Source organism: Nerophis ophidion, linkage group LG11 (genome assembly GCF_033978795.1).
Source record: "Nerophis ophidion isolate RoL-2023_Sa linkage group LG11, RoL_Noph_v1.0, whole genome shotgun sequence".
Classification (NCBI taxonomy): Eukaryota; Metazoa; Chordata; class Actinopteri; order Syngnathiformes; family Syngnathidae; genus Nerophis; species Nerophis ophidion.
The window spans coordinates 39,491,596-39,516,814 of record NC_084621.1 but is presented as its reverse complement, the minus strand read 5'-3'; the positions used below and the strand labels follow the sequence as shown (position 1 = coordinate 39,516,814).

Below are 25,219 nucleotides of genomic sequence, written 5' to 3'. Positions count from 1 at the left end.
AAACCCGGAATTGCCTCTCGGTCAGTAGAGTGCCCGTGCCAGCAATTTGAGGGTTCCAGGTTTGATCCCCGCTTCCAGTCACTGCTGTTGTGTTGTTGTGTCCTTGGGCAAGATACTTAACCCTTCTACTCCCAGTGCCACCTACACTGGTTTGAATGTAACTTAGTGAATAGGTTTAACTATGTAACGCGTTTTGAGTCACTAAAGAAAAGCGCTATATAAAAATAAATCACTTCGTTTTATATGCCTTTATTGTGAAAACGTCCCGAGCGGAAGTTAGCATATACGAGAGGAAGTGTATGATTATCGCAGCCCTCAAGGCTGTTTAGATTATTGTTTACATCTCTCCGTCCTTATTTTACTGCATCGTCAAGGCACCTTATACAGTCCTGAACCACAGTGAAAAAAAGGTTCTTCTCCTGGCGTAAAAGGGTTTGTGTGTTTTTTTATTATTTTTACCACTTATAAAATTAAACATTAAATGTATCATGTATGGAGCTGAGCTGCTAGTATGTTTTTACGCTAGTTTCTATTCATTTCATTTATTGTTTAACTGAGATGTGTGCAGCTGTTATATTTTAATTCTTTTTAGCTCTCTTTTCAGCTGCTGACTTTCGTTGTCTTTAAAGTGAAAGTGGAACTTCCTCATACGTCACCAAACAAATAACTAGACGTTTTTCTTTCATGGAAATTGACAATACTGTTAGCTTTTTGCTGGCTAGAAATGCAACACTATTGCTAACAAAGTTGCATCCTCAGATGGGAAAGGTTGGCAAACTGGCATTTCTCCTCTCCCTCCTTGTGGGTGTTTCCATGCTGACCTTTCTGGATGGGCGACCCCAACGCTCAGCTGTGGTCAAATCTGCTGTCAACAATACTGCTTGGAAAGGTAACGCAATCTCTCCTTTAAAAGGTCCTCTTTATTGCCTTAGTTCCGGTAATTGGGTGGCCGACAGGGGTAAACGCATACTTACCAACCCTCCCGATTTTCCCGGGAGACTCCTGAATTTTAGTGCTCCTCCCGAAAATCTCACAGGGCAACCATTCTCCCGAATATCTCCCAATTTCCACCCGGACAACAATATTGGGGGCGTGCCTTAAAGGCACTGCCTTTAGCGTCCTCTCTCACCTAAAAAGGAAACTATTATACAGTATATGTCTCCGTTATCCATAGGTTTATCTATAACCCATAAAGTAGGCAGGCACGGAGCTATTTCTCAGCTTATGTTTTCCAGCCGGCACACTAATACACTGAAACACAACATCCGGACTCCCATCATGCATTGCTTCAAAATTACGGCAAATAGTAATGTCCAAAAACATAACAGAGACGAAGCAAAGAACGAAGAAGAGACATGGCGACGACGAGTAAGAAGAAGAAGTACGCTTGCAAGTTCCAAAATGATTGGAAAAAATAATTTCAGTTCATCCAGGACAGCTCGAAGGAGAAGGGGTATGACGCCCGCAAATTTTGTAGATCAAACTTCTCCATTGAACAGGGTGGCCGAACGGATATACTCATTCATGAGCGATTCTATATACATATATATATATATATATATATATATATATATATATATATATATATATATATATATATATATATATATATTCTTGCTGGGATGTATAACGCCAACACTGCATAACCATATTTAACATCCAACAATACATCGTTCATGACTGATTTAGTGCGAAAAAAAAATAGTAGATGTTCTAATAACAGATAATACAGAAGCTTCTATTATTGTTTACATTCAGAGCAGCCATCTTTGCAGCCAACTCAGGGGTGGTGGGGACTCTCTGACTTTCTGGGTAGGAAGTACAACCTCTGGGGCGTTCCAGATTAAATTTCCGAGTAGAAACTCGGAAATTCTGACTTCCCAGTACAACTGGAACGCCCTCTAAGTCCCAAAGATATGAATACTTAGATGCGGCCTCTGAAGCGCTTGTTCATTGGAACAATGCGTCAACACGACCGTTATCTTCAGCAGGGGGACGTCATATCTATTTACAGCATTAGCCAAGTGAGACTGAAGTCTATCAATAATTAAAATTTTGGTGCCAGTCAGATGCACACCGATCTGATCGGTCTGACGAAACCCCTGCTCAAGATGGCAGCCGTTTTGTCATGCTCGGCAGTTACGTAAGCTCTACCAGTGGTGCCATTTTTGAAAGGGATACAGTATATATCAACACATTAGCGGGAAACCCAGAAGAAAGGTAGCTAAGTGCAAAGGTTTAATTTTCTGTATTTATTGAACTTTTTGTACGATATTATACGTATAACTACTGATTCAATGAGTTATGTTTCAAGGGTTTGTCCGTGTTTTGGACGTTACTGTGCATTTGCCCCTGTCTGCAGAAAAAACAAAAAAAACATTTAATGCTTACAAAATGCTACAATGTCATCCCTATTTGCAATGTGCAACCTCAGACACTGCAGCAGAGGTGTCGAGTTATGCCGATGTGGCTAAACAGATCATCGAGCTTGCTGTGTTTGGAGCAGCCCAGAACCGCTCATACAGACGCCTCGCTGACTTCACCGACACCATTGGAAACCGTGTCAGTGGTTCAGCTAACCTGGAGATGGCTATTAAATATATGAACAAAGCCATGATGCAGGATGGTTTGGATGTACATCTAGGTGAGTCTTTCAATGTGTTAACTTTCTGTGTTAATGCCCCTCCAAATGCAAGAACATCTCATGACTTCAGCCATTTTCCCAGCCTTCTTAAATGTTCTGCTCTGAGATGTTCAACCTATCTTTCTGACTTAAAGGGGACCTGCTTTGCAAAACCAACTTTTATTACCTATTGGTATCAGTTTTTGTGTATTTAGGATCTACATAAGTCCTGAAGATGTGAAATCAAACCATGGAAGCATTGTGGGAATATTTATAAAACTGTCTTTTCTTTTCATTCATTGCTTTCGCTCCAAAGAAGTAGTTTGGAATTTGCACATTTTGCAATTTTTTTTCTAAGTTTGTCTATCTGTGTTGGCCCCGCCTTCCACCCGATTGTAGCTGAGATAGGCTCCAGCGCCCCCCGCAACCCGAAGGGAATAAGCGGTAGAAAGTGGATGGATGGATGGACGTCAGCGGATTTTTTAATACAAGGTCAAGTTTCCCCCAAAGAGCATTACTCTAATTCAACAATGTAGTCCAAAAATGCGTTGATAAATTATAATAATTTCAATAGGAACCATGTTGGAACAGTATGCGACTTTGAAATAAATCAAAACCATAACAAGAAACTTCAGAATTGAGGCTTAAAATTAACACATCTCAAAGGCTGGTTTATTAGCTTTCTCTTTTAATGCCTTTCAGTGCGATAAAGCTATAAACATACAGGCTACATGTTATTATGTCTGTCTCTCTATTTGAAACAGCGTTATACATCCCAGCAAGAATATAGTTATATACTTGCCTGTTCATCTCTGTAAATAAACATGTACCGTAGTTTAGTAAGCTACAATACTACATCACTAACATGTCATTACAAATTGTCAATATACTGTTATTAAGCGTACTGCTTTATTTGAATACACCTCTGCCGGTGCTGGCTAATAAAACCATTTTAGGTTATCTGTCTCACCATGAACACATTTTTTTTGGTTTACAAACACCAGTACAAGAAATAAAAACGGCGGACTCTTGCCAGCGTCAACCGCAAAACATTTACCTTGTCTGTGTTGGTCCTGCGATGAGGTGCCGACATGTCCAAGGTGTACGCTGCCTTCCGCCCGAATGCAGGTGAGATAGGCTCCAGCACCACGCGTGATCCCGAAAGGGACAAGCGGTAGAAAATGGATGGATGGAGATATTTGCTGACATAAAAAGTTGGCATCCGTCCCTGGGGGCAAAAGCCTCATACGGCACGTTTAGAATAATGACAAAATTGTTTTATAAATGTACCTGCAACACCTCTGATATTTTGCATTTGTAATTGACGTAGCTTGTTTGTATACACATACATAAGCTTGACCATGGCATAAACATAGACCATGACATTCTGTATTTGGCCAGGTCCAATACACAGACAATCATATCCTTTACTTAAACCGCCTCGTTTAGCAAGTCATATGTCAATATTGACAACTACCTGTTCTGTTCTTCTGTGCATTAAGGAGTGTATGTAGAACCAAAGGCTTTTTCATTTTATACTGTCTTTGATGAGGACTGAGCTCATACAGTAGGTAAAGAGTCTGTTGAAGTCCCGACTGTATTGTAGTCTGTCTAGGCATTTTTTACTATGTCCATAAAACCCAAACTATCAACTTCCTTGGTTTAAGTTCAAATCGTCAGCACTTATGGAAATCCCAACTTCACAAAAACAGGAATTAACAGGCAAGGAAGGTTTTGTTATACAATTACCCTTTTTGTGAGGGTGAAAGACCAATTTTCAAGTTTCTATCACTTCGATGTGTTTTTGTGTCTCACCAGAACCAGTAAAAATCCCACATTGGGTGAGAGGAAGGGAGAGCGCACAGATGATTTTGCCCCGTGTGAAGAATCTGGCCATACTGGGACTTGGTAGCAGTGTAGGAACGCCAACTGAAGGTCAGCCATATTTTTAAGCCTACTAAATGTACAATCTTTCATGGCCTACATTTGGTGTTTGTACAAATCTGCTTGCTTCCTCAGTATTTTTTAAGAAATCTTTTTTCTTGTCTGTTCTGAAGAAACAACCAATTTTTCTCAAAAATAAAAAATAAGCATAAAAGTTGTGTTCAAAACTTGTGGCCATGAGTGGGACTTCTAAAATTTTGATACCTGTATGGTCATACAATCTGGAATTAGGCCCAGATTTTCTGTCAATCACACCATCAGCAACTTTTCCATGTTTTTATTAACAAATGTCAGCTGTTTGCAATATATTTTAAGATCTTTGGCGGGCGTAAATGACTCATTTTGCTTCTAAATGGTGCAGACTAGCAGTAATTGTAATCCCTGGGCAAGGTATAAAATAGCGATAAACAAAATACGGCATAGTCATTGCTTTGCAGTTAATACATAAAGTACAGATTAATGCTAGGGATGTTACGATCAGGGTTTTATGCTGCCGATTCCAATACCGATCATCCATGAGTGAAATCAGCAGATATCGATCACGTGTATTATTAACTGTACATTTTCCAATGGTTTATGGTGAATGCTATTGACAGTTTAACAATATCAACACAACATTTAAACACGGTCCCTATTCTCTGTGCAAAACCAGTGAATTTGGCATAAATAAAAATATAATACAATGATTCGCAAATACTTTTCAACCTATATTCAATTGAATGCACTGCAAAGCCAAGATACTTAATGTTCGAACTGGTAAACTTTTGTTATGTTTTGCAAATATTAGCTCATTTGAATTTGATGCCTGCAACGTGTTTCAAAAAATCTGGCACAAGTGGCAAAAAATTTAAGGAATGCTCATAACATACTTGCCAACCTGGAGACCTCTGATTTCAGGAGGTGGGGGCGGGGGTGGTGGGCGTGGTTGGGGGTGGGGCGGCGGCATGGTTAAGACGGGAGGAGTATATTTAAATCTACAATTCATCAACTCGAGTATTTCATATACCGGTATATTTCATATATATGTATATAAATATATATATATGTATGAAATACTTGACTTTCAGTGAATTCTAGCTATATATATTTATTTTATTATATATATTAATAAAAGAAATAGTTACATTTCAGACGGCACCTATCAAATACACAGTAATAAAAGCACAGTTGTTTTACAAACTGTACTCAATAACCAGGCGAGGTGATGAAGTCACGTCTCTTTACTGTGGACTTCAGAACAGACTCCTTCACTTGCCGCCAGGTGCCCAACACCACGTAAATCGTTGGCCAATCAAAAAGCAACCCCATAACGCTATAGCCAACATTCACCAGGAGATGGCATCAGATAACATAGATCACTATAACAGACGGCGTCGCCATGGCTGTAACTTCCTCGTTCTTCTGCTTCGTCTCCTTGTGTGTGCAGTTTTTTTTAAGATCTGTAGATGTTGTAACATAATTGGGCAGGCAAGCTGTTTATATAGCGGGAAAGCGGACGTGAAAACAGGCTGTCCCCACTCAGGTCCGCATGGAGCTGGAGGGGGCGTGGCCTCCAGCTCCGGCTGAATTTCGGGAGATTTTCGGGAGAACATTTCTTCCGGGAGGTTTTCGAGAGAGGCGCTGAATTTCGGGAGTCTCCCGGAAAATCCGGGAGGGTTTGCAAGTATGGCTCATAAAACACTTATTTGAGACATCCAACGGGTGAACAGGCTAACTGGGAACAGCTGGGTTCCGTGATTGGGTATAAATGCAGCTTCCATGAAATACTCAGTCAGTAACAAACAATGATGAGGCGAGGGTCACCACTTTGCGAACTAATGCATGAGCAAATCGTCAAACAGTTTAAGAACAACATTTGTCAACAAGCTATTGCAAGGAATTTATGTATTTCACCATCTACGGTCTGTAATATCATCAAAAGCTTCAGAGAATGTGGAGAAATCACTGCACGGAAGCGGCAATGCCTGTGACCTTCGATCCCTCAGGTGGTACTGCTTCAAAAACCAATATCAGTGTGTAAAGGATATAACCACATGGAACGCTTCAGAAAACCACTGTCAGTAACTACAGTTCCTCGCTACATCTGTAAGTGCAAGTTTAAAACTCTACTATGCAAAGTGAAAGCCATTTATCAAAAACACCCTGCAGGCTTAAGATGGACTGATGCAAATTAGAAAAGTGTTCTGTGGTGTGACCAGTCCACATTTCAAATTGCTTTTGGAAACTGTGGACGTTTTGTCCTCCGGACAAAAGAGGAAAATAACCATTTGGACTTTTATAAGCGCAAAGTTCAAAAGCCAGCATCTGTGATGGTATGGAGGTGTATTTGTGGCCAAGGCATGGGTAACTTACACATCTGTAAAAGCACCATTAATGCTGAAAGGTACATACAGGCTTTGGAGCAACATATGTTGCCATCCAAGCAGCGTGTTTTGCATGGACGCCCCTGCTTATTTCAGCAAGACAATGCCAAGCCACATTTAGCACGTGTTACAACAGCGTGCAGTAAAAGAGTGCGGCTACTAGACTGGCCTGTGTGCAATCCGAACCTGTCTCCCATTGAAAATGTGTGGCGCACTATTAGACGTAAAATACGACAAAGGAGACCCTGGACTGTTGAACAACTTAAGCTGTACATTAGGCAAGAATTGGAAAGAATTCAACCTGAAAAGCTTCAAAGATTGGTCTCCTCAGTTCCCAAATGTTTATTTAGTGTTGGTAAAAGGAAAGGCGATGTAACACAGTGGTAAAAATGTCCCTGTGCCAACTTTTTTTCCAACGTGTTGCTGCCATAAAATTCTAAGTTAATGATTATTTGCCCAAAAAAAAAAAGTTTCTCAGTTCCAACAATAAATATCTTGTCTTTGCAGTGTATTCAATTGAATATAAGTTTAAAGGCCTACTGAAAACCACTACTACCCACCACGCAGTCTGATAGTTTATATATCAATGATGAAATATTAACATTGCAACACATGCCAATACGGCCTTTTTAGTTTACTAAATTACAATTTTAAATTTCACGGGAGTTTCGTCTTCGAAACGTTGTGTAATGATGACGTGTACGCAAGACGTCACAGGTTTTTAGGAAGTATGAGTGCTGCGCACACACACAGCTTAATGTCGTCTGCTTTAACGGCATAATTATACAGTATTTTGGACTTCTGTGTTGCTGAATCTTTTGCAATTTGTTCAATTTATATTGGAGAAGTCACAGTAGAAAGATGGAGTTGGGAAGCTTTAGCCTTTAGCCACACAAACACACGGTGATTCCTTGTTTAAAATTCCTGGAGGTGAAACTTTCCTATGGATCGGAGCGCGGTCAAGAGAACATGGATCCCGACCACATGTCAACCAGCAGGTTTCGGTGAGAAAATTGTGGTTAAAAAGTCAGTTCTTACCGGAGAAAAGCTGAGCTTGTGCCGTCCATAGCTGCCGTCGACTCCCCTGAGACACTGCGCGTCACACACCCGTGGAGACACCCTTTCGACTATCAGGTAATATTTAACTCACTAAAACACTAGCAACACGATAGAAAGATAAGGGATTTCCCAGAATTAACCTAGTAAATGTGTCTAAAAACATTGGAATCCGTCCCAATGCAATCGCGTTTTTTTTTTAACCTTTTTTTTTTAACCTTTTTTTTTTTCCAGTCCGTCGCTATCAATATCCTCAAACACAAATCTTTCATCCTCGCTCAAATTAATGGGGAAATTGTCGTTTTCTCGGTCCGAGGCTCCCATTAAAAACAATGTGAATATGTGAGGAGCCATCAAACATGTGACGTCATCGTCTGCGACTTCCGGTAGCACCGAAAAGTTGCTAACTTTATCGTGGATGTTCTCTACTAAATCCTTTCAACAAAAATATGGCAATATCGCGAAATGATCAAGTATGACACATAGAATGGACCTGCTATCCCCGTTTAAATAAGAAAATCTCATTTCAGTAGGCCTTTAAAAGGATTTGCAAATCATTGTATTCTGGTTTTATTTACAAGTTACACAGAGTGCCAAAATCACTGGTTTTGGGTTTTGTACCTACATTTGTTTGCGCAAAACAAAGTCAACAGTATTTTGAGTTTGAGTTTATTTCAAACATGCAAGCATACAACATGATACATCACAATTTCCAGTTTCTCTTATCAACATGTTCAAAAAGGAGTGGGAAGAAGCAGAGCTTATTTTTATCCTACCACTTTTTCTTTTACATAACAGTTGCTAAAACTTTTGTTCACTTCCTGTTCTCAATTTATTCATTATATACTCCATAAGTAATCACAATAAAAATAAATAAATAAATAATACTCGGTGAAGTAAGTTACTTTTCATATGGTGAGATGAGTAAGAATATTTTGAAAATGAATGGATGGATGAAATCAATTCAGAATATTTATTATGGTTCTTTTTCTTTGTACTTTGTAAACACTTTAAATTTGAAGAGTTTCATGAAGTGGATCATATTAGTACATTGTTTAATTGCTTGGCTTAATCCATTCCATAATTTAATTCCACATACTGATATACTGAAGGTCTTAAGTTTAGTACGTGCATACAAATGTTTTAAATGACCTTTTTCTCTAAGATTATATTTCTCTCCTTTTTTTAAAAATAATTATTGTATATTCTTGGGTAGCAGGTTATAGTTTGCTTTGTGTCTAATTTTAGCTCTTTGCAAATTCACTATGTCGTGGAATGTCAGTATTTTTGATTCAATAAATAAAGGGTTTGTATGTTCTCTATATCCAAAATTATGTAATAATCTAACTGATCTTTTTTGCAACACTGCTAATGAATGAAGTGTACTTCTTCTGTTATTTCCATATATTTCTACACAATAACTCAAATATGGTAACACTAGCGAGCAGTAGAGAATATGAAGTAATTTTTGGTCCAGTTCAATTTATCATCAATCATTATACCTTACCAAAAAGTATACAATAACTTACTCATTTAAACAATTTGGTTTTTGCCCTCAAAGTACTACTAAACAACAATAAAATGATAGAGGAAAATAAAAACATCAATTTACTAATCTAGTAAGAACTGCTTACTTTTTGCTGCCACACGGTTGCATCTGGACCTTTTAAAGTTGACTAAGCACCTACCTATTTCTTGGGTGTTATTTCAAGTTACCTTAACTATTAGCATGCCTGCTCCTGGTGTGTAACATGTTTTGCTTCGTCCTCCAGTGACAATGCTACTAGAAAATGCAGTTCATTTTCCGTAATGGTGGTGATTATTTTTAATTTAAAGTAGTGGCTCCATGCTGTGTATGGAAACACATATGTAGTGTCAGTCAGACAAACTCGGTGGAACTCGTTCACGAAAATCTGTTGATAACAATTGGCACATCTCTAACTATTACAGATAAAATAGTTAGTAACAGAATGAAATATATGCACTGCTTGCCTACAAAAGCGTATGTATGCATAGTCAGAAAAGACAACAGTTATCATAAGGACCCTTTTTAAGGTAGCATTTTCTATAAAACTTATTTGCACAATTGTCTGACAACTATGAATGTTAGGAAATAAAACGTGTTATCACCTTGCGAATGCCCTTTTTGCCATTCGCCATTTAGATCAAGACTGTTTTCTTGTTTTAACGTTTTACGACAAGTAGTATCTATTTTATTTTTACACTAGTATGACAGTTAGGAATGTTATAATGGTATTTAAAACATTGCATAATGTTTTTTATGTTGGTGACAATATGATTTTTGAACGCATTCATTATTTTCCACATAAATCAATTTTTTCAAATTCAAAAATGAAAACAAATCAGCATCCGAGAATCTGTTGTATCTGAACTTAGAGGTTCCACTGTGTCGCTAATAAATGTCTTGTAAAGCTGCTATTGTCTATTTTAAAATGTTTTTTACTTATTTGCTGTCTGAAGGTATTGAAGCGGAGGTGTTAGTTGTTCAGTCTTTTGAGGAACTGAAGCGTAGAGCCGGCGAGGTCTCAGGAAAGATTGTGGTCTTCAACCAGCCTTTTGTCAGCTATGGTGAGACAGTGGCTTACCGTGAATATGGCGCCTCAGAGGCGTCGAAATTTGGAGCAGTAGCCACCCTCATTCGATCCATCACTCCTTTCTCAATTAATAGGTAGAGTACATATTCACAGTATAAGCTGACATGGTTGTCCTATGACTTTGTAATCACGTGTTTATATTCATTGGCTCCTCCCTCTTTAGTCCTCACACTGGTTGGCAGGACTACCAAGATGGCGTGAAGCGCATCCCTACAGCGTGCATTACCATTGAGGATGCTGACCTAATGTGGCGTATGGTGCAGAGGGGACATCGGATCACTGTCAGACTCACTATGGCTGCCAGGACGCTTCCTGATGCCGACTCCTTCAACACGGTGGCCGAGATCAAAGGCTGGCAGCACCCTGAGCAGGTACCCTCTCCTAGTCTGTCGGTCCTGTTTATTTAGTAGTCTCTCCATTTCAAATCAACGTTCAAGTACATTTCTAAATTAATTCCTTCTCTAGGATTGGGCATGAGTGAAGAATGAATACATTACCATATTTATTATCACAGCTTTCTGCTTCGTTTTCCGAGAGTTCTTGCAAAAAATACTGGCAACTATCCAGTTAGGTTGATAGGACTGTAGGTTCATGCGTGAAGTAGATTTCTTTTGGAATCACAGCGCTGTGAAGGAACAAACCCACATGTTACTGATTACCTAAGCTAAAAAGGTGTTATTTTATGCTTTTAGAAAGAGGAAGCACTTTTCTTTTTGGATTTACAGAATTGATGGGTTGTGACCCTCTATTTACACCTTTAAAAATCATTTTTTGACATTCTGGTACTCTTATTTTGAACTGTATAAAGCTGTGTTCTTCTTGTTTCTAAATACTGGTATTTATTTCCATCGCTTAGAGGAATATAATTTAAAGGCTACATAGTGATGGATGAAAATAGATTATCACGGTTTACATATGAAAACTTAATGCCAGCATAGTCCCCCGCTTCTTTTTTTAATGTTCATTCTATTAAACAAATTGGTTGGTTAATTTTGTAATTGGACAAAGTATGAAATGCTGGCCTTGCTCGGTCAGAATCTTATCATATTTCACATACCATGACCTGATCTGACATGCAGTGTTAACTGCCTTGTGCAGGTTATTTGAGACAGCACATACCTGCACATCGAGAAAAACAGGTACAACTTGATAAGCTGATATGTTGCTGCTGTACAAAACTCCAAAATGTGCGATTTTGAAGAAAAGTTATATTACATACACCCACTGACCAAAACCTTGAATAAAGTTGAATCATTTAATAATGTTGTAGTTTCTGGTACAGTGGTCCCTTGGGTCCCTTGGATTTCGGATTTCAGGTTAACTGAAGATTCGGTTTTCAACGAGAATTATTGCCAGTAATACAATCCCTGGAAATGATGGAATCACCAGACTTGGAGGATGTCCATTCAATTGATTTATTTTGTAAAAAAAGCAGATAACATACATGACACAAAAATACAGTTGTTTCAAATGGCATTAAGAAACACTCAAAGAAGTCAGGAAAATAAATTGTGGTAGTCAGTAACAGTTTAACAGCTCAATCAGAGTGTAGATTTTGTCGAATTAAATCAGCCATATGATATTTTGTTGGATATGTATATTTGTATGGTAATGTTACTCTAGTGTAATTAAATTGTTTACTGTTTTTTTTCATGTTAAATGATAAATGGGTTAAAGTTGTTTAGCGCTTTTCTACCTTCAAGGTACTCCAAGGGCTTCGACCCTATTTCCACATTCACCCATTCATACACACATTCACACACTGATGGCAGGAGCTGCCATGCAAGGCCTTAACCACGACCCATCAGGAGCAAGGGTGAAGTGTCTCGCTCAAGGACACTACGGACATGACGGGGATGGCAGAAGCTGGGGATTGAACCAGGAACCCTCAAGTTGCTGGCACGGCCACTCTACCAACCGATCCAGGACGTCCCACAATAGCATTAGCATCTTTGTTTCGTCTTCATTCTCTTTATTAGAAGGTTGTAGAAGGGCCGCACATTTTCCCATAATTTTTTTATATTCAGATAAGGCAAGCACAAGAATAGCTTTTGTGGGTTGGGCCATTTTGATTTCCGACCACGTAACTGGAACGCTCATAACTCGGCTGAGATGTCATTCTCGGATCCAAATTCCAGCCTTCCGAGATTAATGGAAGCCTGAAGGATGAAAACTGCATGCATTAAACTATAACTGTGAGACCCCTCTAGTATATGATCACCTTACATGCAGACTGTTTTATACGAGATCCCTCACATAAATGTGAGTGGCTACCATCAGGCCGCCAGCTAGGCTGCCGGTTTTGCTGCTCAGCCTGCAAAACCCAAAAGAGAAGGTCAACTTTAGTGACAAAAGCCATGCTGATCCTTAACTCTCAGTCTCCATTAAGAGCTGTAATGTCACTGTAGCTGTAATACACTGTACTGTACCTAAGTTGTTTAATTTTTCTTAGCCATTTTGCTCTTTTATGATGCTGAGCCTTAGTCCTAGATTTCTTATAACTAGAATGCTTTAGTACTTCAGCAGATGTATATTTATTTGTTATTGCATCTTATTATGTCCTACCTTCTTCCGGTATTACTGTTTCCCTTGATTACGTATTTTAGCACTTTTAACACTAGTTTTATTTTATGTGTAATTATTTAGAAATTGTCTGCTGTTTTTTTATAGTCAGTGTTTACAGCTGCTGAAGAAGGGTTAATCAAAACTGAGTAAAAGCAGATATTTTTTCTTGTTTTAGATCTCAGTAGATTGGATTAGATATTGCATGTTGAGTCATGAGCACATGATTCATTGGAACTCTATGATTGTGAAATGTTGGCCTTTAATCATTTATAGTACCAAGCAAGTTGAGTTGAGCTGTCATCATTTTACAGTTTCAAAACAACATGAGGATGATACGGTCCAAAGGGGCCCACAGAAACAGTTTATTTAATTTGTATCACTACTGCCTGCCAATTGTTCTTTGGAGACACTATGTCTATAATTATAGAATAGGGAAATTAAACACATGACCTGATTGACATCATTTCTTTTTCCATTGTGCAGAAAAGGAAGTCGGTGTGTGTGTGAGTGTTTATGGACATGGACATTTAAGGCTTAGTGACTCAAAGTGTGAGGCTGAGTCAGTCAGTCAATCATCACAAATTAACAAATAGCTTTGACCCTGTAAGGGAAAAAGCGGTAGAAAATGGATGGATGGATGAACTGTTTTCTATTTACCCGTTCAGAATTGTATAAGGATTCACAGCTTCTTTGCTATATTTTTCAAATCAAAGTTGGGTTCGTTAGCCTTGACAAATGTAACTATAATAACTATGGCCACTGTTCCTAAGAAATGAAGTCAGTTGTCAATCATAGCAAAGCTGATCCATAAATTGGAAAAATACATTCCTATATAGAAAAAAATGGTGTAGAAGCTCTTTTGCTTAGTAACTGTACATTTCAGCTTTGGTGGCTGACCAAACACTTGCAACATCAGTGTGCACACAAACAATTTTTTTTCAAGTCCAATTACTAACTGCGTAGGTCGGTCTGTGCTGAAGAACACTGACTGAATGGTTGAACACATTTGAAGTGTTTCTACTCGCCCACCATTTAAAGCTACTGTGCAGCTGCACAATTGTTTGTTTGATTTGTCCAAGTTTCATTTTGATCATTTGGAAAATAGAGCAAAGGAGAAGTGGCCAGAAACTTTACCTTTTTTTGTCTCGCAGGTGACTTTGTTTTTTAATCATCTTGTTTCAAAGAATTAGAGTAAAGGTCATATTATGATTTTTTTCCTATATTTAAAACACTTTCTTATGTAATGGTGGTTCTTTGGTCAAAATGTTGCATGGATTTTGTTTTACATACCGTCTTCAAGACACTTTCTGAATGTGTCGTTTTGTGGGCGGTCTTATTCACGTGCCAAAGCTTTTGTCCAGGCAAAGCCACCTTCAACTGCGTCTTCTCCTTGTCAGCCATGTTGTAGTTTGTAGCGCTTCCATGGTAAATATTCCAATTTTCCAGAGTTATGGGGCTACCAAATACAAAAAAATACAGAACGGTTTTGCATAATAAGACCCTTTTAGGAATAAGGAATACCACCTACTCAGTGGCCGAGTGGTTAGAGTGTCCGCCCTGAGATCGGTAGGTTGTGAGTTCAAATCCCGGCCGAGTCATACCAAAGTCTATAAAAATGGGACCCATTACCTCCCTGCTTGGCACTCAGCATCAAGGGTTGGAATTGGCGGTAAATCACCAAAAATTATTTCCGGGCGCGGCACCGCTGCTGCCCACTGCTCCCCTCACCTCCCAGGGTGTGGATCAAATGCAGAGGACAAATTTCACCACACCTAGTGTGTGTGTGACAAACATTGGTACTTTAACTTTAACTTAAGAATATCCAAATGTTACATCAAACATTTATGATTACATCAACAGTTATGATATTGGTTTTGTGATGGGGATAGTTTGACCCTGGAAAGGATTAATATTAGTTCCATTAATTTTTATAGGGAAATTGATATAGATGTCCTATGGAGTTGATGGTGTTTAGCTTAGCCGAGGTAATATTTTTATAATTCTTGATAATGAAACAAGATCTTGGCCTCAGTTGGTGTTGTTTATCTTTTAAGGTGATGCAATATGTGAGTGTCATTGTCCCCTCCATGTTTGCTAACCGGAATCCTCCAACAAAATTCCTGGAATTTGTGTTTGTCCCTCTGTTTTTTCTGCAGCAATGCATCATCTCTTTTCAAAGATTCCATCTATTTCAAATATATCTGCTAGGTGGTCCTACTGAGTGGTCATTTGGACAGTTGGGATGTGGGCCAGGGTGCCATGGATGATGGTGGTGGGGCCATGATATCCTGGGAGGCCCTGTCACTCATCAAAGATCTGGGTGAGCCAAGACAATCAATTTCAAGCACATGTAAACAAAGCTCAGTCAATTATTTACCAATATTCTACAGTATTAAGTTTATTTGTTTGTCCAAAATGTTAACCTTAAGGGTATACCAAGGTGCTTCCATTTGTTTGCAATATGTTGAATGAGAAAGTGTCCCTAAACTTCCATCCATTTTCTACCGCTTATTCCCTTTTGGGGTTGCGGGGGGCACTGGCGCCTATCTCAGCTACAATCGGGTGGAAGGCGGTGTACACCCCGGACAAGTCGCCACCTCATCGCTGGGCCAACTCAGATAGACAACATTCACACTCACATTCACACACTAGGGCCAATTTAGTGTTGCCAATCAACCTATCCCTCGGTGCATGTTTTTGGAAGTGGGAGGAAGCCGGAGTACCCGGAGGGAACCCACGCATTCACGGGGAGAACATGCAAACTCCACACAGAAAGATCCCGAGCCTGGGATTGAACCCAAGACTGCAGGACCTTCGTATTGTGAGGCAGACGCACTAACCCCTCTGCCACCGTGAAGCCCGTCCATAAACTTTTTGTCTAATATTATTAATTATACTGAACAGGTATCCTTTTAAGGCACTTATAGTTGAATAGGTTACAAATACCTCTTAATCATTCATGAGAACTTGTAAATTATAGGTCAAGTTTTTTGTTGCGCTCCTATCTTTTAATAACATACTCAGAGGGCAAAGTATTACCGCATTTTTCCGAGTATAAGTTTGCTCCGGAGTATAAGTCGCACCTGCTGAAAATGCACAATAAACAAGTAAAAAAACATATATAAGTCGCACTGGAGTACAAGTCACATTTTTTGGGGAAATTTTTTTGATAAAACCCAACACCAAGAATAGACATTTGAAAGGCAATTAAAAATAAATAAAGAACAGTGAACAACAGACTGAATAAGTGTACGTTATATGATGCATAAATAACCAACTGAGAAGGTGCCTGGTATGTTAACGTAACATATTATGGTAAGAGTCATTCAAATAACTATAACATATAGAACATGCTATAAGTTTACCAAACAATCTGTCACTCCTAATTGTTAATTCCGATGAAGTCTTATACGTCTAGTCTCTTACGTGAATGAGCTAAATAATATTATTTCATATTTTACGGTAATGTGTTAATAATTTCACACATAAGTCGCTCCTGAGTATAAGTCGCAAACTATGAAAAAAACTGCGACTTAGTCCGAAAAATACGGTACTTTTTGGCAAACAGTAGTTCTGCAGATCTGTAACCTTTGAAAAACATACAAAAGTGTTGGTAGACTCCTAAATTAGGATGGATAAGAATGCCTTCATTATAAAGTGGTTTCCGTGTCTGTTTGTGTGTCATCGTTCATTTCAAGGTTTGCGTCCAAAGAGAACCATGCGCACAGTGTTGTGGGCAGGTGAAGAGGCGGGTGGAGTTGGAGCGCAGCAGTACTACAATCTACACAAGGTACTATGACTGTTACTACAGTGCTGAATAGAAAAACGCTGAGAATTGAGTGAGAGAGAGCAGAACTACTCACATCGTCTGCCTGAGTCATGCAAGGATGCTCCGTCTGCTTTTGGCTTTGTTGTCTTGCCAAAGTACACGATCAAAGATAAGTTGCTTCATCCGCTTGTAACGTTGCTTGTCTGTGGGACTTGCTTTTGCGCTCTCCCATATGCCCATTCAGCACTAAAACACAGAATATTATAAAGCATCAAGATAACATCAACGCATAAGAACTAATACACCAAAAAAATGATTTTCAGTGTAATTTCGCCCAAACGAGTAGGTAAAAAAAACACCTTGATTTCAATAGGGACCTACTGTATGATGAACTCTGTGACTTTTTATGACTTATTGATGTTTTTAGAATGTTTGATACCCATGATAATCAATACTAAACCTTCAAATCATAAGGTTCATGTTTTTTGTCGTGAGCTTGCTTGTACACAGTTTTAAATTCTTCTGTTCGCTGAGTTGTAGTCTGGCTACATTGTGACGTCAAAGCGAGGTGGACATTCTCCTTTAGACATTATGTAAAGCTCTCAATTTCAGAATATGAGGAATCACAAACGAAGTCTTATTTTCATCTAATCTTGGCATGCGCATAATAACATTGATGTGCAACATGCAGTGACATTGATGCAGCTAAAACAGCTGGGTTTTTTTCAACTCTGAATTGATCAGAGAGTGTGCCGGTGTACATAATATCGTGCCCGGGTGAATCAATATAATGTTTATGAAGTATATTTTAGGCTGTGCCTTGAAATAAAACAATGGTGAAGACTTCAAGATATATATTCAAACAGTGTACATTTTGAAAAGATACATTACAATACTTTTGGAGTGGGCGTGGTTTCATTTGCAATCTGGGAAATCCTCTCTGATCAAACATTTTGCAGACACTCAAAAACCAGATTCTAAATGTGATTGTGGAGTAAAATGTACATGTAAGTACACCCAATCATTGTGTGTCTAGACCACAAATACGTGTATTAAATGGAGATAAAAATCATGGTAGGTCCCTGGTAAGGAGATTGTCAAAGGTTAAAGTCCGGCATAGTAAAAAAACAATTTTCAACAAACCACATTGCGTTACACGTCATATTAAAAAGCCTTCTACGCGAGCTTTCCAAATCGCTAATAATTCTGTAAAGATATTTCCAAGTGATGACGTCAAGCTTTTTTGTCTTGATGTCACCAATATCCACCACTTAATTATAAAACATATATAAATATATAATTTGGTATTCATTCACAATTATATAAGCAATTTGGCTCCCACACTTTTTTTTACAGATACAAGCATGGCTGCCCCCGCACTATACGCAAATCATGCGGTGTGCGTCCGGCCCCGGAACCTATGGTTGGCCCCGCTTTGCATAAATAAGCGCATGTAAAATGCCTATTAATGAATGACGAAGCACTTCATATAAAATTTTACCGCAAATTTTCCCAGACATTCACAAAGTCCTCTGTGGCGTGCTCTGTTAGTGCTGGTCTTGAAGCAGAAAAAATGTGTTTGAACTCTGGCTGGACAGGTGACAATGATACAGATCTGTTGTTTAGCACAAAAATGTATTATTGTACAATTTATTACCCATTAATTTGTTTTAGGACAAAACCTGCATCAAATTAAATTCAAGTTTGATTATAAAACTATCCCAAAATAAATCATGAGACATTTTTATTGAAGTCAAAATGTTTTAATCATAAATATACACATAATTACATGTGCAATGTGCATTTTAGAGTTAATGAGAAAATGGGAGGAACATGTTACTTGCATAAATTTACTTTAAGTAAAATTGCACTAAATAGGACTACACTGGTAGATATTTCACTTGTGTTTGTGTACATGTATATTTTGTTTCAAAGGTGTGATGTAAAATTTGACTGTTTGCCACCTGCCCACAATATCTGTCTGTCCAGTTGTAGAGAATCAATGTCATATGTGAAAACCCATTGCATCAAAATCATTTATTTTCTCAACTCCACGTCTTCTTCCCATGCAGGTGAACGTGTCCAACTTTGACATGGTCATGGAGTCTGACATGGGGACATTCAGCCCAGTGGCGCTGCAGTTTACTGGCAGTGTTGGAGCACGAAAGGTACACAAAACAGCTATGAATACGTCCATAAGTCTACAGAGCAAATATTCTGCAATGTCGGTTAGAAAAACCTGTAAAAAAGCGTTGTGTGAAATACTTAAAATTGTTCATACAGTAATGAGGACATTGCATGGTGTAACTCTTTTACTCATGAACTGCTGAACACAAACAGGTGGACATTGTCAAAACATGCACCCCTACTGTGTTGACTGGTATTATTTCTCACACCACCCATTATGAGTAAAATTTACTTAAAATTTCTCACACAGCTTTGTGCGCACAGTAAAATACCAACTGTAACTTTAGGGTGTTGAGCTGAATCATCATAACATATCGTGCCCTCCTTTAGGGGATTAATGACCACATGTGTGTAAAATATGAGCAAGATTGGTTGAAAAACATGGCTGTCATAGAGCAAAACTGCTTAGCTTGGCAACTAGTTGGCTGTTTGTCTAATTAAGAACAACATTTTAAAGGATATCTGTACAGTGGAACCTTGACTTAAGAAACATAATTGGTTCTTCATTTGGTTCACATTGGTTTGTATAGTGAAGAACATTTCTCCATGAGAAGCAACTTGAGTAGGACTCTAGCCTCGACAAAGGTCCATATTTTGGTTAAGGTTTGTCCACTTTGAACACAATATAAAGTGCTAATCACTATTGTATATCAAACAAACAACAAGGGGTTATGGATCAACTTTCTGTTTAAAACAAACCAAAAACAACTCCAAGTTGCTACCCTCTGTATGCACTGCTCTGCCAAATGATGCACAAACACAGAAGTTCCTTTGGTGCCCTCACAAATGATCAGAAATAACCAAAATCTGTAACTTTAACAACCATATTGCTAAGATAAGACACTTTTAATAAAGTGAAATCCACTTACACCAACATCGGCAAAAGAGGAGCTGACAGGAAAGGAGCAGATAGACAGAGGGAGATAAGGGAGGGATTAGGGGGAGGTGCCGCGTGGGTGCCTTGAAAGAGGCTCCACTGAACGAGATATAGCTCTTCTCCTCCGCTGTGAAATAAGTCTGCTTTGACATATTTTCCAATAAATTCTGGTCTCATCTCAAGTAAAAACTGCCGTGGTACAAAGCCTGCATCTGTCGATTCTTCCATACTTGTAAGCGCCATTAATGTAATAGTCTTTTTTTCCTTTTTAACTCCATAGTGATTCCTTCTTTCTTTCTTTCTATGCTGGTCTATTGTCTTTTTGGGACTCCTATTGAATCAGCAAAATGGACAAAACTTGCCAAAAGTCAATAAAACACAGAAAAGGCACACACACCGGAGCACTGAGAAGTGACTATTGGTGTGCAGGGCTCCGCCTCCCAAAATGCTTCGCTCTGCCTTTTGCCTGCAGGCGGGACACTAAATGAATGAAGTAAGTGTAAATCGAAAAGTTCGCAAATCGAAGGGTTTGTAAATCCATACATTTTACACCTTTTGAGCACAAGCTGTTGGAGTCGCCACAAATTACACATGAACGTATGATCGTTGTACGAGTCGGTGGTGGCGGGCACTTTCTTGTATGCCGTGGCTTGCTGGGGCAGCGGGCTGAGAGTGACGGACGCAAACAGACTGGACAAGTTGGTAGAGAAGGCCAGTAATGTGGTGGGAGTGGAGCTGGACTCTCTGGCGGTGGTGTCAGAGAGGAGAAGTCTAGCAAAAGTCCTAACCATTATGGACAACACCTCCCACCCACTACACTCGGACCTTGCGGAGAGAATGAGCACGTTCAGTGGAAGGCTCAGACTCCCTAAATGCAACACGGAACGACACAGGAGGTCCTTCATACCGACAGCCATCAGACTGTATAATGCATATGTTCCTTCTTGACTGCACTTAAATGTAGAATATATGTATACTATTTATATATTATATATATAATATATGTTATATATTATTTATTATTAATATTGTCTATTGTGAACAAACTGTGGTGCTGAATTTCCCCCTGGGATCAATAAAGTACTTTCTATTCTATTCTATTCTATTTAGAGGCCGTGTGATGTGCTGAGCCGCCAGTCTATATTTTGTTTGCGCCAACAGGTGATGGAGGAGGTGGTCAAACTCTTAGCTCCTCTCAATGCAACCAAACTGGAGATGCACGGAGAGGGGACAGACATCTCGCCTTGGATGCAAGCCGGAGTACCGGGTCAGTTTGATTGCAGTCCGTTGCTAAGCAGCATGACTTTGTTCACCGCAAAGGGAAATATGGTATGATTCAATAAGCTTTACGTATGAAAGTGCTGACAATGGAAAATCACTTCCTCTCTGAAGATCTGTGGTTTGCCACAAAAAAGTTGAAAGATATCAATTGATTTTCAAAAAATATCATGTAATTGTAATATTCAAATAGTAAATTGTGTCACAATATATTCTTGTGTTTGCACATCAATCAGGTGCCAGCCTCCATGTGGCAGACAGTCGCTACTTTTGGTTCCACCACACAGAAGCTGATACTATGAGCGTTCAGGACCCTCGGGACATGGATCTCTGTGCTGCACTTTGGGCAGTGGTATCCTTCGTGGTGGCCGACCTGGAGGACATGCTGCCCAGGTAGACAAGTAGCACACTGGAGCTAGGTGCTCGTGACACTGCTGGAAAGCAGTTTATGTATTATGGTGAAGCTGTAGCTCAGGGACCAGAGAATCATGGAATGACATTTGACACCAAAACACAACATACAAGGGAGCTTTTTTAAAATCAAAACATTGTAATCTATTTTATTATTGTCCTGAACTCATATTGCCTTCACAGGATGTAGTAGGAAGGATTAGATGTTTGTGTAGCAATTAGTGATGCAAATAATGTTTCTGTCAATGCATTTATTTTTATCTGTTTTTTTGAGATATACTTTAGATGATTTAAATGTTTTTAAAACCAGTTTACATGTGCTCTTTGAGATTTTACAATTAATAATTGTATTGTTTTATTTTGAGCAATAAACTGTAATTACTGTAAACACACATTCATCAGAATGATGTTACTCTTAATATAGTGGCTGTTTCATGGGTGTACAAACATTTTTCATAAACATTAAAGAACACAGGGCCACTTTAACACATTTCAAACATTAAAGTTGATAAAAAACAATCCAATGCAGGTGAATATATTCTAAATGTAAACAAAACAAAACATCATCATCTTAGCTTTGTGTTATAGGTGTCAAAGTAAATTAGTGTCAAATCTACTAGTACATGAAGAAATGTATGTCTTTGTATGCAATCAAACAACAAATAGATTTGCAAACAAAAAAAAGCATATGTAAACAAAATGTATGTCTTTGACAAAAATAGGAAGGGCATAAGTAATCAGTGTTGTCTCACCATGACTCCAGACTTACCAATAAAACTTCTAATATTTTGTGCAGAATAGGCCCCGGCGCCCACAAGATTGAAGTTTTTTGGTAACCAGAAAAGATTTGTAAAAACAGAGTTTGCAACAAAAAATAATTTGTTACCAAAAGCGGATCTGTGATTTAATAAAACAGATCTGCAACCAAATAATGGACCTGCAACCTAAACAGGAAGAAACACAGAAAATAAATTAAGAAAAGGCCAAAAAAAATTATTTTTTAATTTTGTAAATAAAATATTTTGACATCCTGTCGTTCATATTTCAAATCCACTATATTTGTTTTCAATATTTTTTTAAGTCTTTGTTTGCAAACCCATTGTTTGCTTGCATTAAAAAGACACATTTGTCTCCATGCTGACAGAGTTTATTGATATGACGATATTTAAAAACAAAACAAAAACAAGTCCACTCCCAAAATGTAGTAGCTCCTATGACTTCAATGTCAGGTCGCTAAGGGGATGAGTAACACGCACACACACACGCACACGCACGCACGCACACACACACACACACACACACACACACACACACACACACACACGCCTAATCAACTGATGAGTCAGAATTCCCATCAGTGATGACAAGTCCAGCCAGTGTAGACAAAAGTCCTGTTGGAAACCGTTTGTGTTGAACCTATGTTGCAACAGGCTTTAACTCACTTTTTGTCAGTGTCTGCTGAACTCATGGGGTGACACACACACACACACACACACACACACACACACACACACACACACACACACACACACACACACACACACACACACACACACACACACACACACACACACACACACACACACACACACACACACACACACAAACACACATCAGTGCTGACGTGGGCTGCAAGAAGCTGCATGCAAGCACAAACAACTCAGACGTCATCTGTTGGACTTAGTTTCAAATTAGACGTTTCACTTATATTGATGTCTCCACCTTGTGGACCGACACCGGAATAACAGTGGGTCAGTAAATATCAAGGTACACTGCAAAAAGTCAGTGCTGAAAACCAGAAAAAAATATACAAACATGAGGGGTATTTTATTTGAACGAAGCAAAATGATCTGCCAATAGAACAAGAAAATTTGGCTTGTCAAGACTTTCCAAAACAAGTCAAATTAGCTAACTTAAATGCACCCAAAAATACCTTAAAATAAGTATATTGTCACTAATAAAAAGTGCACTTTTCTTGATACAAAAAATAAATAAGAGCCAGTTTTGCTCAATATGTTGAAAAATATTCTTAAATTAAGTAAATGCTGGTGCCATTATCTTGACATAAAGATATGCACTCGGCATTGCATTTCTTAAAACCAGCAAACTTATACTAAAAAATAATTTATTGTTCTTAGTGGAAATGCAACAAGGGAACTGCTTGTTACTCTCGGGGTCTACTAGCCGCTCAGGCAAATCATTTAGTTTTAAAAATGCATTTTTCCATCGATACCAAAGACATCGCGCCAAGTGTGTGTTCTTTCAGTCAACTAGTGCAATATATACAACCCGGACCCAGGCCCAAAAATATTTAATTGTAATTTAATTCTAAAAGAATTCATCTGAATGTGCATGAACTATTTCTTTTCAAAATTGTTAGAAATGTCACATCGTAAATGTTTAAATATTAACTGTCAGTTTACTGTACTGTGCCAACTGTACTTGTTAGGAAGGTATAGTAGTTCTTTTTAGAGTTGGGACACGGACAGATTCTGGCCATAGAATCCTTAAATCATCTTTATTGCTGAAAGGTAGATGTGAATTTGTGTGTGTGTGTGTGGTCTAAACAAATTGAGAAAAGAGGAAAAATTACAATCCGATTATATACACAATATGTAGCAGTACATGAATGTGCATACAATATATAATATAAAAGCGTGCATAATAACAAATATAAACTGCACTTAACTAATCATGAACTTCAAGTTGTAAGCTTCAGAGCCATAAATGGGGATTATGTGGTCTCTGTTGCCATCTGGAGGCCAAACGACGCCATCGCAGTTGCAATGACGTTAAATAAACAGCGTGAATGGAAACGCCGTCAACGAGACTAATTATTTCTCGACTGACCCAAAAACACCCGAATTTAGCATATAATGCATCGACCATGTGCAAAAGTAGCAAGGCATGACACATAGCCCGCAGGTGCCGGGGGAGAGGAGCCACGAGGCGGGAAAGGAAGGCGGGAATCCGGCCAGGTGAAAAAGCTGACTGGGACGTCGAAAAACCGTCGAAGTTGATCATATCAGTGGGAGAGGGGCAAACATCCAACAGTGTTTGGCGGTCATACACAAGCAGTGAGCTGGCAGAGACGAAAATAAACGCAAACAACACAAAAACTAACAGAGCTGACAGCGAGAGACGGCAGGGCAAAGCACATTCTGGCGCCATCTTCTGGAAACTCAGATGTGACGTTACTCAAATAGTGAAAGGCAAGTGTTTTTTTTTTTTTTTTTAGTAACCAGCAAGCACAGTACAGTTAGTAGAACAACTGTGTTTTTATTTCTTTGTATTTGATAGGTGCCGTCTGAAATTCAACTATTTATTTTATTTATATATATAATAAAAAAACACATATAGCTAGAATTCACTGAAAGTTAGGTTTTTCATACATATATAAATGTATATATATATATATGAAATACTCGAGTTGGTGAAATGGCTGTAAATATACACCCCTCCCCTCTTAACCACGCCCCCCGCCACAACCACGCCTCCACCCCAACCCCGACCACGCCCCCCACCTCCCGG

General features: G+C 38.8%; 1 protein-coding gene across 5 annotated transcripts; it reads left to right on the top strand.

Annotated features, from left to right (window-relative positions):
* The first annotated feature begins 266 nt into the window (after positions 1-266).
* On the top strand, positions 267-22,080 carry LOC133562067 (carboxypeptidase Q-like). Of its 5 annotated transcripts, XM_061915889.1 has the most exons (12): positions 269-432; positions 760-889; positions 2,435-2,644; positions 4,442-4,558; positions 10,468-10,675; positions 10,765-10,972; positions 15,375-15,486; positions 16,865-16,956; positions 19,008-19,103; positions 21,161-21,183; positions 21,214-21,266; positions 21,514-22,080. In XM_061915889.1, the coding sequence occupies exons 2-12, from the start codon at positions 760-762 to the stop codon at positions 21,672-21,674; spliced, it is 1,410 nt and encodes a 469-aa protein (XP_061771873.1). In that variant the 5' UTR covers positions 269-432; the 3' UTR covers positions 21,675-22,080. The 5 variants fall into 5 exon arrangements, with proteins under 5 accessions (XP_061771877.1, XP_061771876.1, XP_061771873.1 ...); XM_061915888.1 differs by having other exon boundaries at positions 270-432; positions 21,161-21,266; XM_061915893.1 differs by lacking the exons at positions 15,375-15,486; positions 16,865-16,956 and having other exon boundaries at positions 267-432.
* Positions 22,081-25,219: the final 3,139 nt, after the last annotated feature.

Excerpts from the sequence above, each read along its gene's own strand:
- LOC133562067 (XM_061915888.1), top strand. The coding sequence starts at position 760 with ATGGGAAAGGTTGGCAAACTGGCATTTCTCCTCTCCCTCCTTGTGGGT. Across the intron at positions 10,973-15,374 it reads GCTGGCAGCACCCTGAGCAG|GTGGTCCTACTGAGTGGTCA; the intron begins GTACCCTCTCCT and ends TATATCTGCTAG. Across the intron at positions 19,104-21,160 it reads GCAGTGTTGGAGCACGAAAG|GTGATGGAGGAGGTGGTCAA; the intron begins GTACACAAAACA and ends TTGCGCCAACAG.